This window comes from Micropterus salmoides, unplaced genomic scaffold (genome assembly GCF_014851395.1).
Source record: "Micropterus salmoides isolate LMB-PRFRI ecotype aquatic unplaced genomic scaffold, ASM1485139v1 Ms_hic_scaffold_13, whole genome shotgun sequence".
Classification (NCBI taxonomy): domain Eukaryota; kingdom Metazoa; phylum Chordata; class Actinopteri; order Centrarchiformes; family Centrarchidae; genus Micropterus; species Micropterus salmoides.
The window spans coordinates 22,849,739-22,871,221 of NW_024040374.1; the positions used below are offsets into that span (position 1 = coordinate 22,849,739).

Consider the following 21,483-nt stretch of genomic DNA (forward strand, 5'->3'; position numbering starts at 1 on the left):
CAAATAAAAACGTCACTTTGCCAATAATTAAGTCACCTGCCGTATTGTTTTGTTTAAGCTGTTTGATGAACACGCGAAATGATTCTCTCTTTCTCTTTTGCTTCTATCAATGCAAAACTTCAAAACTAAGTCTAAAAGAACAAAAATGCACAAGAAGGGAAACTAAAAATATGAAACTAAAAAAGTTTAGATTTAGGCCACTAAAAACGTTGCAATTAAGAAAACTGAGACTCAGGTTCAGCACCACCAGTGAAAAGTACAGCCCCTGTCCTTGGTGCTGAAACGAATGAAATTAATTCACGGCGCTGTTTTGGAATCGGAGTGTTAAAATCTGTGAAATAGTTTGGTTTTGTTCAGGCCAATCTAAACCTCATAGGATCTAATAAAATGCAATAAAATTAATTTTGAAATTAAAACTGAGTGACCGTATGAACGTGTAAAAATAATTTTCATATTCTGTTCGAGGAGTTGCACAGCCTCACAACATTCATCAGTCTGAATAAGAACAGTGCACCTACAGTGACAGTTTCCGGAGTTTACTGTTTTTCAGAGAAATAATTAAATAAATCACACTGAAAATGATGACTTAAATCTGCGCATTGACTTCAATAAGCAAAAGCAATTGTGATTTTCTTTTCTTTTCGCTATAACTGGCACAATAACCTGGAAATTAAACACGATATAACTCTTAACTAACATTATATTTAAATATTAGACTAATATCAGCCGAATTTTACATTTGATGATTTAAGTTAGCCTATTAAGTTTAGGCTACAGCGTAACGGTGTGTGCTCAAGTGAATCTAAGATAAACATCGTTAATACAGCTTAATCGCTCTGGAATTAATGCAGCACCAGTGTATGTTTGATTTTATATGGCATAAGAAATTATGTGTTTTAAGCAGAAACGGTTGAAAGAGATAGGCAATAGACTAGTTGTCCTGGCAATTCAATTTACAGTAGGCCTACACCTGTTGCACAGCGAAATATAGAAAGAAAGAAAAAAGAAAGAAAGAAACTCTTATGTTTAATCGTTTTAAAAATGTTACATAATTATTTTAGATTTTTTGCTTATAAATACACTTTAAACCGTTATAATGACAACACGTCCACATATTTTTATATCCAAATATTACTATTAATATTATATAATAAAAAAAAATACCAATCATTTAAATATAATAAAATTTGACTTAAGTATTGCTTTTGGGAAAGGAAATCTCTCATCCATGAAGACATGAGTCTTGTTAAATAATCAAAGTGTCTTGTCTCTCTCTCTCTTTAGAACAGTTTTGGCAAAATTAACAAAAAACACCAAAAACTGAATAAAAGTGACTTTGTGTGTTTCCAAGAATTTGCTGACTCTCTATTGTAGTTAGCTGCAAAGGCCTGATTAATTAATTTCACACTGTAGCTCCGGAGAAGATTTTCCCACAAACAAGTGATCCCCCCCTCCCCTCCCCCCATCAAAAAAAGAGAGAAAAAAATCACCCAAAGAAAGAAAGAAAAAAGTCAACATCAAGTTCAACAACGTGCTGGTGCTCATTAGCATCACAATACTGTCTGGGAGCACACAAGTCTTCTTAACAAGAGGCTCTGGCGTCAAGTCCCTCCACCTCCCAGCCAAGGGGACATTTTCCCAGGCTCTGCTAACAATCACACAACTGTTTGCTTTATAAACGCCAGCTCTGGGGCCACTCAGCCCGCCTCATCACCGCTCAATGGATGATCCCGCTAATATGAGATGGAGCAGCCTTCTGCCACTCATCACTTCAGGCTTCACCATATTTCAGACTGCAATTTTCTGTTTCACTTTAACCATAATGTCAACCGTATTGAAATTTTATATTATTATTCCACATTGTTTTTGTAATTGCTTACTTATTTTACTATTATTACTACATATTTTAATTATTTTTTGCATTATTATTAACATAATGATAGGAAGTATTAGGCTATTATTATTATTATGTAGCAACTAGCCACGCATCCAAATTTCTATGCCTAAGGGTTAAAATCCTCATAAATCCACAAATTAAAGATTCAAAATCATACTTACAAGCCATCAACTTGGAATAAATCCCGCATCTCCGGTTCAAGTCCATTCAGTAATTTAACGCAAGTTTCTGCTTTCACCTCACAAGTGGAACCAAACTGTAAGAGCCAGGAGTCCGGGGAGACACCCAAACGTTGCAAGCCTTCATTGACTGAGAGTTAACCTGCACACTGAGTTAATCCAACCCCTTAGAAGTATTTTTAAACACTAGCAATACTTTTGTTTTAGTGACCAAAGACAGGCCGAGGCCGAGGCGATATAGCTGCCAGCATCCGCTCCCGTATCCCAACATCTCCTCACCAGCCTCTGATGACAGTGTGCGCGGAGCTGCTGCGTCGCTGGTCCCCTCCCCTCTCTCTCTCTACCTCTTCTTCCCTCTCTCTCTACCTCTCACCCACACCCCCCCACCCACACACACACACCGGCTGCCGCGGACGACGTGTACAGAAACCCAAACACATTTCGCACCGCTCATGCATTGATCATTGTGAACTGGTGTCCATTGTTCTGTTTGAATGACGCGTCTCCCTCTTTAGATGCACCCATCTTTTTTGGCAGGATTTGATAGACGTGCAGAGCGACTTGCAGCCTCTGTGGCCGCAGCCTCTTTGGCTGCACGTCGGTGGAGGAAGGCACCACTGAGGACCCTTGGGAGACAGATGCAGCAGACCCAAAATGTGGATTTGTCGGGTGGGGGGGAAGAATGCATCAAAAAGCTTAAGCTTGAGGCCACGTGATGTTAAAGCGCATCATAGCAGCATGCTGCTTGGCAGAGGGTGTTATCACAATAGAAGATACCTACACTCCTCCATCCTCCCTCTGCCTCCTCACAGTCAGCTGCACAGTGAAGTCCTGACGGCACCGGACTGAGAGTCAGTTTTGGGTACTGTAGCCGGCAGGAGAGGGAGGGACCACGACTGAGCAGCGATCTCCAAACCTGCACTTGACTGAAGCACTTGAGTCAAAAGGTTGGAGGAAGACCGCGCCAGAACGAGCCATTAACACGCAGAAACGACTGTAGATTTAAATATTGTAGTTTCCATACGTGTTTGGGCCGGCTGCAGTGGAAAAAGGCGTAAAAGAGAAACGATTTACAAGAGATGGATACCATCAAAGCGCAGCACGCAGAGTGTGTGATGCTGCTGCCGCAGCCTCAGCAGCGCCAGGAGAAACAGATGCTTCCCCGGAGCTCCTGCGGGTCACGTTGCTTTACGTGGTGCTACGTCTCCATCCGCTCGGTGCGTAACGGCGCGCAAGCTGGACCCTCGTGTGCCAAAATGTCAACCATAAACAGAATAAAAACCACTGTATTGAGTCTTTAAAACAGAACTACAGGCTGCAGATGCACAAAGAGCAGCAAAACTGTGGGCTTTGAAATGAACGTACAGGCTAAATGTTTTTGCGTGCTGACGTCAGGTTCCGGGATGGGTTATTCCAAACGTGTTATCCAATACGCCTGTGTGCGGGACCCACGGCAGAGGCACGATCGTGGGGTCTCAGCAATACTGATTTGTGCTACAGGTCTACTTTTACCGCCGCTACTGCTGAATTTACAGGCAGATCTTCGCTTTGTTGCATTACTTAGAAAAGAAATAAGACATGTTCTCTCTTTCTAAAGGTATTTTGAATTTCCGAATAAATAAAATCAGTGTGTGTGTGTGTGTGTGTGTGCGCGCGCGCGCGTGTCAGTTCAGATGACAATTAAGCAGAATTTATGATCGTGGTACAATATATCAGGAATAGTAGTCTTCATTATTGGAAGCCCAAAAGCTGTTTGGTGCAAATGCTGATTGTTAAAATGAAGCCCATCAAACCACCCAGTATTAAATAGGTCACATTTCGTCTTAGGCTTTATTCTGGCTTACTTAGGCTAATTCAACATTTTAAATCAGACTACCTTCTTCTTCTTCTTCTTCTTCTTCTTATTATTATTATTATTGGCTACTACTACAATACAACAATATTAGGCCTACAGTCTCCAGCAGTGGCTGGTACTGTAAGATCCAGTCTGACACGTGGAATTAAATCAAGGTTATGTTTTTCTATTCGCAGAATTTATGACCACATTAAAAGTGAAGGTTAACTTTGCCTATAAAATAAAACCTCACAAATGTGATAGGGCCTATAAGTTATATCTTATAGCTTATCTATAGAACTACATTTAGCCTATCTTTTATTAAATGTGTTCTCCATAAGCCACAGTAGTGTGTAATGAGCAAAAGGGCTGTTGGTTGAGCTCTAAATGTATTAACACAGTAAAGAGAGTCCGGTTACAGACGTCCACTCTCATAATAGGACGGTAATTTTCTGCAGACTAGCCAACAATCTCACAAATGAATGGCGGCCTGCTCAGTCAAACTTCTTTCAGATGTAGGATTAGTTTAGCTAAAAAAAATTACACAAAGCATATTTTGGAAAGTAATGGCAAAATATTCTGTGTCCTCTACAAACTCTACATCGCAGAAACAAGCGTACTGAAAGTGAAGACTATTGGAGCTAAACAGTGACACCTATTGTCTGAAAACCAGCACTGCAGCTCAGGCCTGCAAAGTCTGACTGGCCTAAATCCACAACCACAACATATTGATAACTCGATAAGACGATATATAAGTACATAACAACAATATTAGAGAAATACTGCCTCTAAATTGGCGCACGATATTATTAAAACTCACCAGATACAGAGAGCGTGTGCGTGTCTGATTAAAGGAAGTGACAGGCCTTTTCTACATTTTCTAAATGTATTAAAACTTAAAAAAAGAAGCTGATGGCATTTCAAAACTCAAAAACGACAATGAGTGTGATGCTAACGAGGCGTATAAAGATGAATATTTGATCGTTATCACGGTTCCTTTCTAGGTGGATGGTATCGCATAATAACCCGGTCGGCCTACACACTGATGCCGAATAGAAGAAATCATTTAGGCCTGATCTTACAACTATGCTGAAAGAAAACGTGATTCACCTGAAATAATGACGGTCCTGGAAAACTGAATCTATGAGAGTGTAAAACAGTGTCATCCTAAAGCCCGCAGTCATCAAAACACAATCAAAAGTGATAGTCTCTGCCAGAGATGTAAAATGACATACATAGTGTGTAATGTAACGTAACGTGGGCTGTTTTTGTTATGTAAAAATAACTGAGGAATTGTTGGGGCTTTTATTTGCATGTGTTTGTGTGTTTTATGGCTCCAGCAGGAGAGCGTTTCTATTTATGAGAAGTAACGAAACATTACAGGAGTAGATGCTGAATAAATTCTTCAAAGGCTCTAAAACGCCCTTGATGATCCATAAACATTCTGTGTTTGAGTTTAAAACTGAATTTATGTTGGTGTGGTTTTAGATGTTTAGAATCTTATCGCCAATAAATCCTGCAGTTTGATTCGGAGTTACTAAAAAAGCAATGGGCATCCATATCTTAATATAATTTGGGTTTATTTAGGGTTTTAATAGGCTACATAATTATACATTTCTGGACAGCAGATAAATAAATAGCCCAATTACTCAAATAGATATTGGGATTATGAGAGTAGTAAAGCCGAATGGTTAAATAGAAGTAAAATATATTTAGCAGCAACAGACAAAAAAATACTTATATATATTTAAATACCTATATATTTCTTTATTCTGCAGTGGAAATTATAGTTATACAAAGAGTGTACCAGAAATATTTTTTTTCTATGTGAAATATATTAGAAATAAGAATTTAAAGGCAGTAAAAGTACAAACCAACCAAATACACGGTGCCAACCAAACGATGAAAGCTAATTTAGCGGAAATGGACGTTTACTGAATGTAGAGGTTGCAGGTTCATTAACTGCTGTTTCTCAATCACGTTTTTTGTTGTTGTCGTTTGATTCTTTGCTTCTGTTTAAAGCTAAAGTAGGACTGGCCCTCTCCCCTTTTAAGACCTTCAAAAACAATGAAGATGTATTTATTTATTTAATAAATTAGGCTAATTCATTTATTTCTTTCGCCATTTAGCCTATTAAGCACCAGTTAGGCTACAGGAACAATGTCTGGTGCGCTTACTGGCTCAGGAAATCGCCATTTTTTTATTGATGCGACTAAATATTTTAAGAAACGAATTTTCCTCTAATCATGTCACATGTAGCTTTCTTTCCAGAAAGTTTCAATTTTAACCCCCGCCCCCAAACATATTTTACATCTTTTCGTATGTTTTTGAATATGTTAGCTGACACTATAACACACACACACACACACACACACCACTCAGGCAGAGAAATTCAAATCCTAATTCTCCCAGTTCAAACTGCTTCCATTAAATTCACTCATTCCTGTCACATTTTTATGACTGTTATGTCGTCATGCCTGACCAGTCTGAGCCCTGTTGGGTTCAGTTGTTAATAACTGACCAATTCAAGTGGCCACTTCTGGGAATTGTAATGGCCGCTCCTCAAAGGGGCTTGACCTGACACAGGGACATGAAGGCGTCAGAGGTCAAACATGAAGACCAACAGGGAGCGAATATTTGTCCTTCCCTCTGTCATGCCCCCAAATGATCACCAAATAGCAGTTAATTGCAATAAGTTATTGTTTTATGATGGTGAAAGTTACTTGTACTCCCAGGTGGTATTGCAAAGGACATTTAATAGGCTACACAAATAAATATTGGAAAACACTAACGATTGTGAGCTATTAGTAAATTCCACAGATGTGCATCATTCAGTATTATCTTACAGCATGGTATCCCCGTGTCTGGAGGACCAAACATTTCAAGTGTATTTTTGTCTTCACTCCTGCCCACAGAAAACTAACCACTAGCAGCAACAGCAGCAGGTGCTGTACTCAAACTCTTTAAGCTTGCTTAAATCTATTAGTATTTCCTAGTGGTAGCCTATTTTACTGGAGCAACATAATAGATGCTAGATATAATAATAGATATGTTTAAAATAACACAAAGCCCTCTTATTCTGAGTGCTGCCTCATCTGCCTCAGACATTGCTGCATGATGCATAGGAGCATTTCCCAATGAGAACAAAATGTATTCAGTATGCTAGTTTATAAAAATGGCAACACACGCATTGTTTTCACATTAAACAGTAGCTCAACAGTCATTTGCTATTGCAAACCCCTTCCCCACAAAAACGACTGAAAGAATCCGCTGGATTCTCAAACAGGTGAGTCAGGAGTGATGCTCGGCTTGCCTGTAACCGTAAGAAACACGTACAGCCTCCTGCATTATGCTGACAGGACCACACACACAACACAGCGGGTAAAGTATGCTGTACTGTAGATACACTCAGCAGAAATGATTACTTGGCTTAATGCAAAGGCTTTCAGTGGAACAGCACCTCGCTGGATCGATAATCACGTAAACCTGCAATCAGACACCTCCAGACTCTCTAAAGACTTAAAAGATCACTTACACCTATAGGCCTACACGTGGAAGTAGGAGACAAAAGTGCAGGTGTCATGTGTCCATCACCACTACCACATCAACAAGGCCGTGAACAGATAAGAAAAATAAAAAGAGGGTTGCAAAACCTGGACTAAATCTCAGTCATGTCTGTCGATTAATTCCAGCATATCAATAACAGATAAACCAAGACAGAGTGTTCAATCACAAAAAAAACCTTTAAAATTAAAGTTTGAAAAAATACATAAAACTTTATAACCAACACTGCTCCAGCTGAAAACCCCTCAACTTACATGGTTGCAGCGTCTTCTGATGCCCAGAGTTAGGAGGAGATGTTGGTTCATTCCCTGCCATGTGAAAACAGACTGGTGATCTCGCTGCTTTCCTGGTTTAATTGGGAACAGGCTGAAGTTTATGCTAATGAGCGCTGACATCAGTCTTAACTGCCTCCACTCCATAAAGGAGAGGAGCAAAGGGCCAAAGTCGCGCCTCTTTTCCCAGGCATGCTCGCCGGTCAAGTTCAAGCGCAGCGCCAGTGCGCCAAGATTGTCATTCAAAACACGTTAATGCACAGAGCAAATGCATTGGGGGAGGTGGGAGGTCTGCAAACACATTTAGCTTAAAGTGTGAAGCTCCTGGAATCCGCTAAATAGCTAATCAATGAAAAAAACATCAATATATCAAATATCAATAAGACAAGTTCACAAACATGGACACAAAACGGGAAAATCATTTCACTCCTGTTTGAGATTATCCCAAAAAAATGACAATGGCCTATATAGAGCAAAAACGGATCAGCAGCTTTGACTTTAATATATAAATACATATGAATGTATATATTTATTTCAAAATGCAGTGAAATTATTTCTATGCAATGGGCTTTTTTCCTTTTCTTTGAAAATTCAGTGGTGGTAAAAAACTTTTTATATTGAAGTACACTTATCAGAAATCCTCTCCTAAACACCAATGTCCTGCTGGATGGACAAAATATGAGGAACTTCATCTTTTCTTGAAGTACAAGGATGATGAGGTAAGTCCAGGTATTCTACATATTTCTTATAAATAAAATATCCCCACCACAGAGGAGGAGATAGGCTATGAAGGACGAATTGGGTGAGTTAGAGATTTTTTAAGATAAATGAGTAAGTCAGTATCTGAAATATGTCTGCTATTTCCTAATATTCTTGTTCATTTAGTGTAACTGAACATTTGTGCAAACATATTTTCATTTCCATTTGACACAGACGTAAAGGAAAAAGAGTGTAAAATAAAGCCTATTGAAATTCTCCAAGTGCCAGATTACACTTTTGTATGTCTTTGTGTGTGCATGTACATCATCCATCTGTGCATGCTGGCCGCTGGATCATCCACGGGATCATCTACGCCACAGACACTAAAATAGAATTAGCAGTGTGCATTTGCGTAATTACAGTATAAGTGTGCAACGATGCATGCCGTCCAAATCCAGAATCTGTGTGAGGACAAGCCAAAGTAACGGCTTAACCCATCACAGCAGAATCAGGCCAGATGCTGTGAATATGCAGAGATGACGCATATATGCAGACAGGCCTCATTTGTGTGTGTGTGTGTGTGTGTGTGTGTGTGTGTGTGTGTGTGCTATCTTATTTCAAAAATTCCCCAGACCCTGTTCTGCTAGTTTGTTACTGTGATGCAGGGCCATTGCAGACTGTTCCTAACCCTTTAGCTCAGGCAGGATGGCTTTTTAAAATCTTAAAACTAGGTGAATAACTCTAGAAATGTTTTGTTTTATTGTAATAATTGATTCTTTCAATGGGCCTTTCTCACTGAAGAAACACATGTGCTTTTCCTCCAATGACAAGTCTAAATATTTGCTGTGAAAAAGGCCCATAAAAACTCAACTTTCTACACAATATGTAAAATTCCTCTTACTGCTGAAACATGATCAGTAAGCCATGGTACGTGACACATGCTACATGTTTGATTAGAAAGACAAAAAGCCATGCCTCTGTCTGACACTTATGACCTTGATATTGTGGTTTCTGTATCACCAGTGAAAATCCTTAACAGACTCCTTTTCTCTCTTCCTCGTGATATACAGTATGTCTATGTCTGGAAATTAACAGTCATGAGTCTCTCTCCTCTTTTACATAAATCCCTGTGACAAAGTAGATCTGGCCCTCCATAGCTGGTTCCCACAGCTACCCCCCCACTGCAGAGGAGGGAGCATTTAACGAAAGAGACAAAAAGGAAAAGAGCGGGGAAAATGAAGGGAGAGAAAAAACACAGGCGGTGGGAGTTTCCTTTGACGGGGCACCTTTGCAACATTTGCATATATTTAAATCAGCCGATGAATACCATGCATGGGGGCAAACAAAGACAAGCCAATGGGAGCGCTGCATCCCTGCTGCGGCCTCAGAAGCAGCCGCCGGTATCCCAGCAGCTCCCTGGGAGAGACACAGGGAAGTGGTGTGGGAACCGAGAGGCCCCCCGAGCTGAGCAGAGGGAGGGGAGCCACTTGTAGCCCGTAGTGAATTAGCATTTTATTTGTGTCCATTTTCCTCAGTAATTTCTGCCCCGCCACTTCAGCCACAGATGGCTAACATGGCAGAGGGATTAGCATTTGTGTCAAAGATGATGATTATGGAAGTGTTTTTCCACTCAGACAGAGACATTTCTTCTCACAGTGTGACTGACATTTTGATGTCTGAGATGTTGGTACAGTGTACAGAATATTTAAGTGATCAATGGCAAATGTTAGATGATGTTAGGATGATGTTATGGCAATTAATAAAACAACACACATTGCTCTATGCTGTGCTATGTACTGCTAAAGAGGTCATAAAATTCTCAAATGCTCTATTTCGCCATATTAGTCAATACTACAGTGTATATTTCATCTTCAGTAGCAGCAGGAGCTGGAGAAACAACCACCTTTATTGCTTTAAAGGTAATATGCAGAAGTGAAATCCTAATTAAAATGTGATCTCTCCATTTCCCATTGCTCAGATTCTCACAAACTAATTGCCTTTGGGTACAGGCAGGAGTTGCATCTACAACACTCATAAAGATCAAACAACCACACAGAGTTTGATATTGAGCTGAACAACAAATTTTATCTGGTTTATGTTTACAGATGCCTGGCCGGTGGTGCATACAGACCCAGCAGAGATGCTGTTGCTTCATGGCACAAAGCTCCATTTGATCAAATTCACAGCTGTCATTGAAATGTCATGCTCTTGTGCGCAAATTCACTGGGCAAAGGATCAGACACATCTTCAGCAGAAGGGGTGCACCGTGCCACCAATTAGCAGAAAGTGGGAATTCAATCGACTTCAGCAGACCACCCAAATAACACAAGCGCTCATGCTAAACACAGATTTGAATGTGGTGAAAGGTGGTGGTAAAAGATCTTTTAGAGGGCGTGCTGCTGGAAACACTTGGCACTGTTGAAGGCATACAGGTTTACAGCTTTACAGAGGATGAGCTGATATTACAATGCATGTACAGGCCACTGTGTGTGTGTGTGTGTGTGTGTGTGTGTGTGTGTGTGTGTGTGTGTGTGTGTGTGTGTGTGTGTGTGTGTTTGTGGACCTGAGTGACCAAGCATACCGCACATGGAGAATGCATCAGTGCACCCAGAGCTGCCGTCCTTGTACCACAATACTCCCCAAACACCTCCTGGTTTATAATAATCTGAGGCTCAGAGATCATACAACATAATACAGCAACAAATTACAATGATATAAACTTCGTCTACAGGTGTGGAGATAACCATGGTGGTATTATAAAATATTTCCTTATTCTTATCCTTTGAAATGGAAAAATAATACTTTAGTTCATGATTACATCAAAAACATGTGCCCCTTTCCCCTCTCCCCCTCCCTGGTGTCTGTGTGGTGTGTAGGGAGAAAGAGGAGCATATCAGAGACTTTAAGCTTCACCATTTACATAATGTTTGTTTTCATCCAATCAAATGTTAAGATACATGATGGTGGAAGCATGAAACACAGAGATTATCATTAGGAGGATCTCACAGAGGTGTTCAGGGGTATTGAGGAAGAACAAGGAACTAAGACGGATACAGTTTTACATTTTAATTAGAGATGAGGAGTGGGAGCAAGTTGGTGAAATTAAAACTGCTCTACTGCCTACTTTTTCAATGTTTTCTTTAATTGGAAGAGAATATGTATTAACAGTTGTCTACTCAGTATTTTCAGAAATATTCTGCATGTCCAAAAGTAATATTATGAGGAAGTTATGTATTTTAATAATATTTTTAAATATTATTATTATATTTAAATATAATAATAATACACACACACACACACATATATATATATATATAGTAAGTGTTGCTACCAGCCAATGAAAGCCTGTTCTTCTGTGGCTGCTTTGATGCCTTCATGAACATCGGACATACTGCTTATGATGAGTGAATATTGAGGCTGAGGGTAGCTGAGCGTTTAGATGTCACTGTTGCTTGTGTTCAGTTGTTGGACATTTATACTATTTCAATAAAGTTGTAAAAATAAAGTTTCCTGCATAGATATTTATATCAATCCAGCAAAAAAACATTATTATTGAACTGGGTATCAGGCTATCCAAAACAACATAAATTATATGTTAAATGCAATAGTATTAATACACCAATGCCAATTAAAATCACATTTGATTTTCATTAATAGAGGCCTCATACGTTAAGACACTACTGTCCTTTATTGCCATATGTTCAATTCTTTGTAGGAGAGTACTGACTATACACAAAAATATAGTTTTTATTCTCAAAGAATGTGCAAAGGATTTAGAAGATTTTTTTCAGCCCAATGTCTTGGCAATGGCTACAGTCCTCCTCTCAGTCAGCAGGCTGTAATAGGCTCTTTGTAGCCTGAGAGGCGAATTAACAAATAACATCTTTAAGCACTGCTGTTGCTTATAAATCTTAATTACTGTGAGCGCAGGAATCCAATCCAAAGCACATTAGACAGGTCCAATTGTGTTAGTAGTAGTCATATTGGCAGTTAAAAAAATTTAAATGTTTGCATTTAAAATTTCACTCAAAATTTAGCAGTAAATTTCAAACGCAGGCACACAAAAAATCCATTTGGGGTGCAGTTCAGAAAACTGAAATGATTACATGTTAACCTGACAGGTGTTGCTACATCTAACTGCGTCACAGGCTACTAGGTAGTTTAACATTTTATCTTAATGAGAAATGCAGAAAGGAGGTATAAATGAAATTTACAAAGCTTTCCAGGAGCACCTGAAGGCAGCAGGCGACTCCACTACAACATCCGGGACATTCATCAGTTTCACATGTCAGTTGGTTCAGCTGTCAAGATTTTCCTGCAAGTGAAGAAGCTTCGGCAGCTACTCTGGTCCTAACTGTATCTTTCGAGAGAAAAGATGGTAATTTTATTCACACCACAGTACATTGGGATGTACCGGTAGTTACCTGTCTTAACAGCCTGCTGTAAAAATCGCCAGCGAGCTCATTTTGTATTGTTTGCTATGAGAGCCAGTGTGCTAATGCTAGCTAGCTAGCTTGCTAACGCTTACAGCAGCACTGACAGGTGGTGAAGTTTAGCTAAATTTAGCACGATAGCCATTTGCTAACTTTCATTCATTTAAAACCGTCCATTTTTAACCACTTCTGTTATATTTTCAACATGATATGTAACTTAGCTTCCAGCGCAGCCTGTGATATGTGAACTTATTCACCTTTGGTGTAGCAGACTACCTGTTCTTGAAACTTTCTTGGATCATGCATGCACACGACTCAACACGAAATACAGTTTTGACCGGTCTTGACCGGCTGTCACAGTTCTAGACAAGGTACTCTTGCTCCCTGACCGTCTATGATGCTCTAGCAACTGACACATAACGTTTACTGTTTATGTCATGTGCAAGATAGGAGTTTCAGAGTCGGATCTCATACTTAAACGTGTGTGCGTGTGCTCTGACAGGCGCTGATGGGAATTCAGCTGGTGGTCAGCTTGCTGGCAGCCAGCATAATGCAGAGGATGGCTCCACATTACTCATTTGCGCGCTGGCTCCTCTGCAATGGCAGGTATTGACACCCTTACAATCAGATTATACACATAACGTGCTGTCCACTGTTTACACACATGTGCCTGTCATTCCTTCCAGTTTGTTCCGGTTCAAACACCCATCAGAAGGAGAGCTGTGTGCACTGGCAGGGAAGCAGATGCCCAAGCAGACCAGGAGAGACAGGTGGGAGTTGGGGGAGGGTCTGTTACTGCAGAAAGGAGTCACATCAAAGTAATGCTGCCTAGAGGGAGAAACTGAACACTAAAATCAAATGAATAGATCTTTGCACTCTCTACACTTCTTCTTACATACAAAGCCCTTAATGGTCAGACACCATCCTATATGAAAGAACTTCTTACACCATACTTCCCCACTAAGAACACATCAGGCACCTTGGCTGTGGAATCAGACCCCTGTCTGGGTTTGGGAAGCAACCAACATTTCCATATTTAAGAGTAGGCTAAGAACTTTTCTTTTTAGTAAAGCTTTTAGTTTGGGCTAGGGTATTTTATGATTTTTTTTATACATTTTAATTGTCTATTTATTAGTTTTATAATTGTGTATTTTATTGTTTTTTAATGTGTGTATCTTATGTGTTGTCAGCCTTTTTTAATCCAATTCTGCAAACTTTGTTTCTCTGTTTTCTGAAAAGTGTACTGGGACCACACAGCTGGTGATTTTACACTTTAAATAAATTTGACTTGACTTGACTCTGAAATAAAGCTACAGAGTTTTGCTTTCTGTTGCCAGTGCTGTGCTGTACTTCAGTTACTTATTTGTGTTTAATATAGTCATGTCTTTTCTTTTGTTTGATTTCTAGGAGACAGAACGGGGAGAGCAAGCCTCTCACTGTGCCCAAAGACATCGACCTTCACCTGGAGAAAGCTCCAGTCAACGCCATGGACGCGCTCGGTAAGACAAACACTGCTTTATCAACACCACAATGATGGCGTGCAAGGACACATGCTGCACAAACTCAGCTGTTGACTCACAACTCATTCACCATGCATTTTACAACATTGACATTGTTTTGTAGTCCCTACCCAACAGTTTGTCGATCATAGTTTTAATGGAGCGCAAAATAATCTCCTGAGCCTGCTAATGTTTGTGTATTTTCTTGTTTCTACTTTCAGTGCTGCGTTTTTTCCTGGAGTACCAATGGCTGGTAGATTTTGCAGTCTATGCAATGGGTGTCTTCCTGTTCACTGAGTGCTACTACAGTGTTGTAGATGCCAGCAAAGAGGTCAATATCGGAGCCATCTGGTGTGTCCTGACTGTTCTTTTCAGTCTGTATCCTTCAACTGTAAAGTAACTTTATGTAATCATGACAGATAAGTCTGTAACCATCAATACTGATCCTATGAAACACGATTATCTTTTTCTACAGCTGCAGTCTCTTGCGTGATCAATTAACAAACATGATGAAGCATCTAGTCAGAGTTACAAAACTGTAACAGGTTATCAGTATGTATGCTAGTAGTAAAAAGTTATATTTAGAAGACTTGATATTTTAAAACTAGTCAATACACTAAACATAAAGTAGCCTCACTAAGATAAATTGAAAGCCTTGAACTGGATGGATGCTACTTTTTCCTCTTTGCTGTTTTCATTTAACCCACAACCTGCAGAAAGTCCCTTCACACTCTGATGAGCCACTACTTCCGCTCTGAAGAGGGCGGTGAGCGCTCGGTGTGCCTCGCCTTTGGCTTTCTGTCTCTGCTCGTGGCCATGCTGGTGCTGGTGGTCCGTGAGGACTACCTGGAGTTCGGCCTGGAGTCAGGCTTTTCCAACCTCTTTGACAACTTGGAAGTCTTTGCCAAACAGCAGGGCTACGCTGACTGGTCGTAAGTATCTTTCCCTGCAGAGACAACATGATATAATATTGAGGGACATTGCATCAAGCATTAAGAGACTCTACCTTGGCTAAGCACTATGAATGAGCCAGTAACAGACTTTTCTTAACAAATATCTGTGCCAATCTTTTGGTGGTTGTTATGACTCCCGTCAGAATCCCAGTGACCAAGCTGACCGTGAAGCTCGGTCTGGCTGCTGTCTGTGCTTACATCGGTGCTCTCCTGGCCTTCCCCGGCCTGCGACTAGCTCAGACTCATCTAGACGCTGTACAGTTGAACTCAGACCGCCCACTCATCCAGTAAGAACTGCTAAATACTACAACAAGCAAGTAATGTACTCATGCCTTATTAAAAAGATGACATTAGCAGTATTTAGCTCTCTTAGATGTCCCTAATGTTTCCTGCAGGATTCTGCTGCACATGAGTTTCTTGTCTCCAGTCATTGTGTTGGTCCTATGGGTGAAACCCATTGCAAGGGACTTCCTTGCCAATGCACCGATGGGGAAGACCTCGGTCACAATGTGAGTGTACATACATATTAGCTTATTTTATCCACTGCAGCTAATTTCTCAATTCTCAAGACAGAAGCAGTGGCCAGTAATGCAAGATGTTCTCCACACATTGGCACATTGTCCTGACTTTTTCGGATCCTCTCATAATCTCGCACTTGCAGAGTTTCCAGTGAAACATTTGACAGCATGCGCCTGTGGATCATCTTGGTGTTGTGCGTGCTGCGTCTAGGAATGACTCGTTACCACATGCAAGCCTACCTCAATCTGGCTCAGAAGTGGGTGGAGCAGATGAAGAAGGAGGTGGGACGTATCGCTGCGATTGACATTCAGAGGAAGGTTAGATGTTTTGAACAATGTCGGGCTGAATAACCGCTCAGAAATGTTTACATAGAAAAGAGTTTAACTGGGCAGTAGAAAAGTAAAAACTCCCAACCTGCATGAGCAGTGTTAACTGAAAATAAATACGCTCTTTTTCAGGTCACTCGTATCTTTTGCTACCTGACTGTAGTTACTCTCCAGTATCTGCTTCCTATACTTCTCATCCTCTTCTCCACACTGGCCCTCAAGGCACTAGGTAAGTAAAATACCCCCGCCATCATCATGAACACTGCATTTGGAAGAAAGAATCCACACTTGATCTTTGTTTGTACTTTTTCCAGCCATCTACATGTAGGAAATATGTTTATTCACTCTCTTGCCAAGAGTTAGATGGAAAGATGGGTACCACTCCTGATATTCTTTCTGTTAGATTTAAAGCTACAGCCAAGAGCTGGATAGCTTATCTTAGCATCAAGTCTGGAAAACGGAGGAAACAGCTAGTGCTTCAGTTCAAAAATAGCCCAGTACATAACAACCTATAATTATACTTCAGTTTTAGTATGGATTAAAGAAACAAGATATAACATGTTAATTAGTAAGCTTTAGAGGTGATTTGGTTACCTACAGAGCGAGGCTAGCTGTTTCTAACCTCGATAGCTAACTTTTTTTTCTTTTTTTATACCTATCCTGCCCAGCAGCCTGGTATAGAGTATGAGAAGCTGGATACCATGCTGTGCCAGACAGATTTTACTTTAACAAGAGAGTATTAATATATTCCTTTTGTCTGTTTTATTATTTATTTAAATATTTTAATTTGTATTCATTTGTCACCAGGCTGGAAGGTGGGGATGAGGGTCACAAACACCACACACAGACACCACAGAGAAAGCAACAAAACCTGCAAGAGAACGGGGATAGGGGCTTGGGGCGGAGGAAAAAACAAACAAAGACAACCTGCCGAACAGCTGCAGTAAACAGCTGACATAAGAAAACAGGGAGAATGAAAAGGAGAAATGGTCAAGCAAAATGCACAGCACAGTCATGAGAGCTAGAATAGTAACACTACATTTAAATAACTTAATGAAAAGTATAAAGAATGATCGATAGCTAACTAGCTATTGGCTGTGGTTGTTACGTCCCCAGCTTGTCTAGGGGTGTGGGACGAACAAAAAGATAAATAACCAGGTGGGAAAAACCAAGGAAGGACTCAAAATATGCGTCAAGTTAATTTATTCTTAAACAAAAAATAACAAAAGGCGTTTAATCAACAAAAGACGATCTCTGCCCACACGAGAGATGATGAGAGTTATAAAGTAACTAAATAACATAGGTTGCAACATAATAGGCCACACGGTCTCCACGGCTCCACCGCGCTGGGGAAGCACACATGAAGGTTTCCCGCCGCTCACCACACCGGCTTCCACTGATCGGGAATGCCAAGCCGACGACCGCCTCCACGGAGTCACCGACCTCGCGGCGCGAGAAGTTGCCAGCGGCACCTTGCTGGTCACGTCCTACAAGTCACACAGTAGATGACACAGTAAATCGCATAATAATCAAACAGTAAGCCACACAGACTGTTGCAAGTCCAAGGAAGGAAGGGTGGGTGAGTGAGACGTGAGACAGAGCACAGTCCACTGGCTCTGCTTATGTTGCCCACTAACTGTCGCTGATCAGCCACAGCTGCGAATTCAGCCCAGCATCACACTCAGAGTACAGGTACACACCTGCAGGAGAGAGACAAACACATCCATAGCAACACAAATACGGCACAGAGACCTCACAGGTCGTAACAGTGGTCATATATTTACCCGACAGAATTGACAGTGGTAAAGATGTCGGAACTATTCCACATTGAGATATTTGCAGCTGCAGCGGAGTTAAATATTAGAAACATCCACAGTAAATGTCAAGTTTTAGTGTCAGTGAAAAATAACAAGCAATAGTATCTTTCAAGTGGCTACTTTCTTACTTCTCCTCACACATTTAGTGGTAAAATCTAAATATTGGACTGATCTCTACCGGTCTTGTAGGGGACTTCTCCTGGAGCCCGGGTGCAGAGAAGCCTCCCGGGGTGACGCCGGCACTGGTCATGCCCACAGCAGCACCTGTGCTTCCCGGTGGTCTCGATGAAGATGAAGAGGGGGTGGAGGACATGGAAGAGGACATCCAGGCCACGGTGGCACGCCTGTCGGAGGCCTTCACAGCACTGAGGTCCGTCCTCACTCCACTTTTCTTCCGGGGTTTCTTCGCCTTCCTCACTTGGTGGGTCGCTGCCTGCCAGGTCATCAGCTCTCTGTTTGGTATCTACTTCCACCAGTACCTTATGCAGAACTAACTGAGGAAAACAAAGTGCCGTACTGTTCTACCTGCAATGCAGCCGCATTGGGGACATTTCATGAAAAACACACAACTACTGACAGTATGCGCCTTGTGACTGTAATAGGCGTTTTGATCAAGGTTTGCTCAGAGCAGACAGGCATTGTCTGTTCCAATATTGACCTTGCTGCCCTTATGACATTTGGCGACCAGCAGGCTACTGGTATCAGTAACACAAATTACAGAGAGAAGTGGGGGCCTGTATCGCAACGCAAGTTCATATTAGCCTGTCTGTCTTTGGGTCACCTTGCTTCACTAAGTCTGACATTGGCAATCCTTGTTAACTGGTATCACAAAGGTGGTTACTCTGGGTTTTACCGATCAAGCTACAGGTGCGTTCACATCACAGAGACAGAGTTCTTAATTACATGCAACATCAAAAGACAAAGGAGTGGAGAACTTAACTAGACACAGTGATAGCCACAGGGATATTCGGTTGGTATAGGTCAAAGGAAGCTGTACAAATCATTTCCAAATCGTTAATGTCGGGCTGTAAATACGTGTAAGAATTCTGCCTTTTTATATTTGTTTGGCATTTTCACCATGTTCAGTAGTCTAGATAAAGTTACATTTTGGTGATACACCTAAAAACGCTTAAAGGAAGGCTCTTTCTGCAGCTAAGACAGAGAAGAAAAGTGCAATGATGTGCGCAATTACTGTAATGAGCAGCTATAACAGCTATTCATTAGGCTGTTCATGTAGCCAAATGTTTATTAAAATGTATTAATTTAATTTAACATTTTAAACCCTGAGTGGACACAGCTGTACAAAAACAATTTCATATAAAAAGATTTTATAGTTCTATTAAAAAAGTGAGTGTTCATTGAGGGATTCATGACACCAGAAAACAAGAGTTAAGCCCAAGACACCCAGTTCAACCACTCATCTCGCTTTCGGATACAGGCCCCTGGTCATCTTCCGGCTACTTAAATTGCCGAAAAATGTTCCACTTTTCAGATGCCAGTGTCACCTGAATTGTTATTAATAAAACTGTGTTTAATGCTGCATATAAGTGTTTAATTGGTACCAGGGTAAGTATTAGTACTTAATCCCTGTGTAGATAAGACGTTTTATTTTTGCGAGGGACTCTTTGTCCCCCTTAAGGAACCGATTCAAGAGTGCTAAATGTTATTTTTTTGTTATCTGTTTCTGCTGTTTTGAGTGCAAATAAGTAGAAAAGCTCAGCTGAAGGTGAATCACAGTTGTGGCTGTGGACGTGTATTAGCCAAGAATTGGTGAGCTGTTTCTTTTATCTAAAGATTTTCCTACAGTATTCCTAAGTGCCTGGGAGCTCAGGGATTTTGAGTGGATTTAAAGTCTCCTTTCTCCCTGATCAAGATATTTAGAACCGATATAACTTGTTAATAGATAAAATTAACACTCCAAACACATTTCACACGTTTGTCTTTTTTATTTTTACACACTGACAACACGTCTTTTTAGGTTTTACTGCTTTTGTAGCCAGTCAGTCATGTACATGTATGATTAATAAAAGCTCAGCTTAGATCAGTTTTGCGGCAGTGGATTTTTATTTATTTATGATGCAAAGTTTCATAACATTTTTTTCGAATGATACAGATGCTGCATTTCTGTACATTTTGTATTCTGGGTTTTTTTTGTGTGTGTTGGTGTATTTAAATTGAATGTTTTGAAATCATTATACTGTGAGGTTCATATGAAAATGTTGCTCTTTGAGATCTTCTGAATGCATGGTGTGCAAACTTTTGGCTGTAACATGAATATTTTGTTTGTGTGGCTCAATAAAACACTTCATTATTTTCAGTCTCATGTCAGTTTTGATCTTCCCACCCAAATCTGCTTTCCCTCCAGGAGGGTGGGAGATGCTGCCGATAAAAACATTTCCTTTTAAAAATCGGTGCTCCATTTGACAAAAGACATCATGCTTGACAATGGAGTGTCTCGCCGCTGTGCTGGGTACTGATCTCTGACCCCCAACCTGCTGTGAAGATCATTCTTTAATTACTGATAATTACTATGAACCTGATGCCCCTCGAGAGTCTGGGAAGAAATATTATTTGTGGACGCTCAACTTGGCCGAAGGAGCCGTTACGGTTCCTGGAAGTTTTCCAGATCCTCTCCAGTTTGTCAGTGCAGTCTAAAAACATTCAAACCAGATTTATAAGTTTTATGGCAGTATTAGAACATTCAGATTTACATGCCAATTGTGTAACAAGAGTTCAGGAACGTCCCCTTTCACCAGAGCAAGACTGGAGAGGCTCTTTGTTCAATAGTTGACATGATGTATTGTCGATATCGTTTGACTTCCACATCCAATCAGAAGCCACAAAGCTTCTGTAGTTTAGAGAGGGACAGCCACCTCGCTGGGACATGCTTCACTGGAGGATAGCAAGGATCACAAAGACCCTGCGAAGTGAAGACATTTTGTAGTGCGCCTGTTAACCTGACATCCCATATTTTATGTCTGTTTGAAATTTAGCTCTGGCATGTTGTTTGAATATTTTCTTCTTGGCGACGATTATAGAAAATGTCCAGAGGAAATGTTCGGTTATTGTTAGACATGGCTGAGGGAGTACAAGTTGAGCTTTGTAAGTTACACCGTTGTAAGAAGCATTCTCACCTAGCATGACCAGTGGAGCTGTGCTCCTGTCTGAGCCTGTGACAGGCCTGTGAGAGGTTGACATATCTATATAATCACATTAATTATGTGCATCTGTGCTGGAGGCCCGAGGCCCCCTCAGTCTGATCTGTGGACTGGCAGCCATGACTGGCTGTGGTTGCTATAGAAACCTCTGTGTGTGTGTGTGTGTGTGTGTGTGTCGGACCCAGACATGCCCTACAGACTGGGTTGGCCTGGTCTCAGGGGAGCAGACCAGACATGACCCCAGTGAGAATCTCTTTTCATTTAGGGAGGACAGAGATGAACCGAGGCTCAACTCATGCTTTTAGCTGAAATGCTCCATACTGGTAGCATAAG

General features: G+C 40.8%; 1 protein-coding gene across 3 annotated transcripts; it reads left to right on the forward strand.

Annotated features, from left to right (window-relative positions):
* The first annotated feature begins 12,683 nt into the window (after window positions 1-12,683).
* Window positions 12,684-20,306, forward strand: tmem161a (transmembrane protein 161A). 3 transcript variants are annotated; one of them, XR_005444129.1, is made up of 12 exons: window positions 12,684-12,823; window positions 13,381-13,484; window positions 13,565-13,648; window positions 14,286-14,377; window positions 14,599-14,755; window positions 15,094-15,309; window positions 15,474-15,617; window positions 15,726-15,839; window positions 15,992-16,166; window positions 16,308-16,404; window positions 16,983-17,236; window positions 17,385-18,171. XR_005444129.1 is itself a non-coding variant. In XM_038716255.1 (11 exons), exons 1-11 carry the CDS (start codon window positions 12,821-12,823, stop codon window positions 18,484-18,486), a joined length of 1,491 nt encoding a protein of 496 aa, XP_038572183.1. In that variant the 5' UTR covers window positions 12,684-12,820; the 3' UTR covers window positions 18,487-20,306. The 3 variants fall into 3 exon arrangements, 2 of the variants coding, with proteins under 2 accessions (XP_038572183.1, XP_038572184.1); XM_038716255.1 differs by lacking the exons at window positions 16,983-17,236; window positions 17,385-18,171 and adding an exon at window positions 18,182-20,306; XM_038716256.1 differs by lacking the exon at window positions 17,385-18,171 and having other exon boundaries at window positions 16,983-17,238.
* Window positions 20,307-21,483: the final 1,177 nt, after the last annotated feature.

Coding starts and splice junctions, on each gene's coding strand:
- tmem161a (XM_038716255.1), top strand. Junction 15,310..15,473: donor CAGGGCTACGCTGACTGGTC/GTAAGTATCTTT, acceptor GACTCCCGTCAG/AATCCCAGTGACCAAGCTGA. Junction 15,840..15,991: donor GGGAAGACCTCGGTCACAAT/GTGAGTGTACAT, acceptor TCGCACTTGCAG/AGTTTCCAGTGAAACATTTG.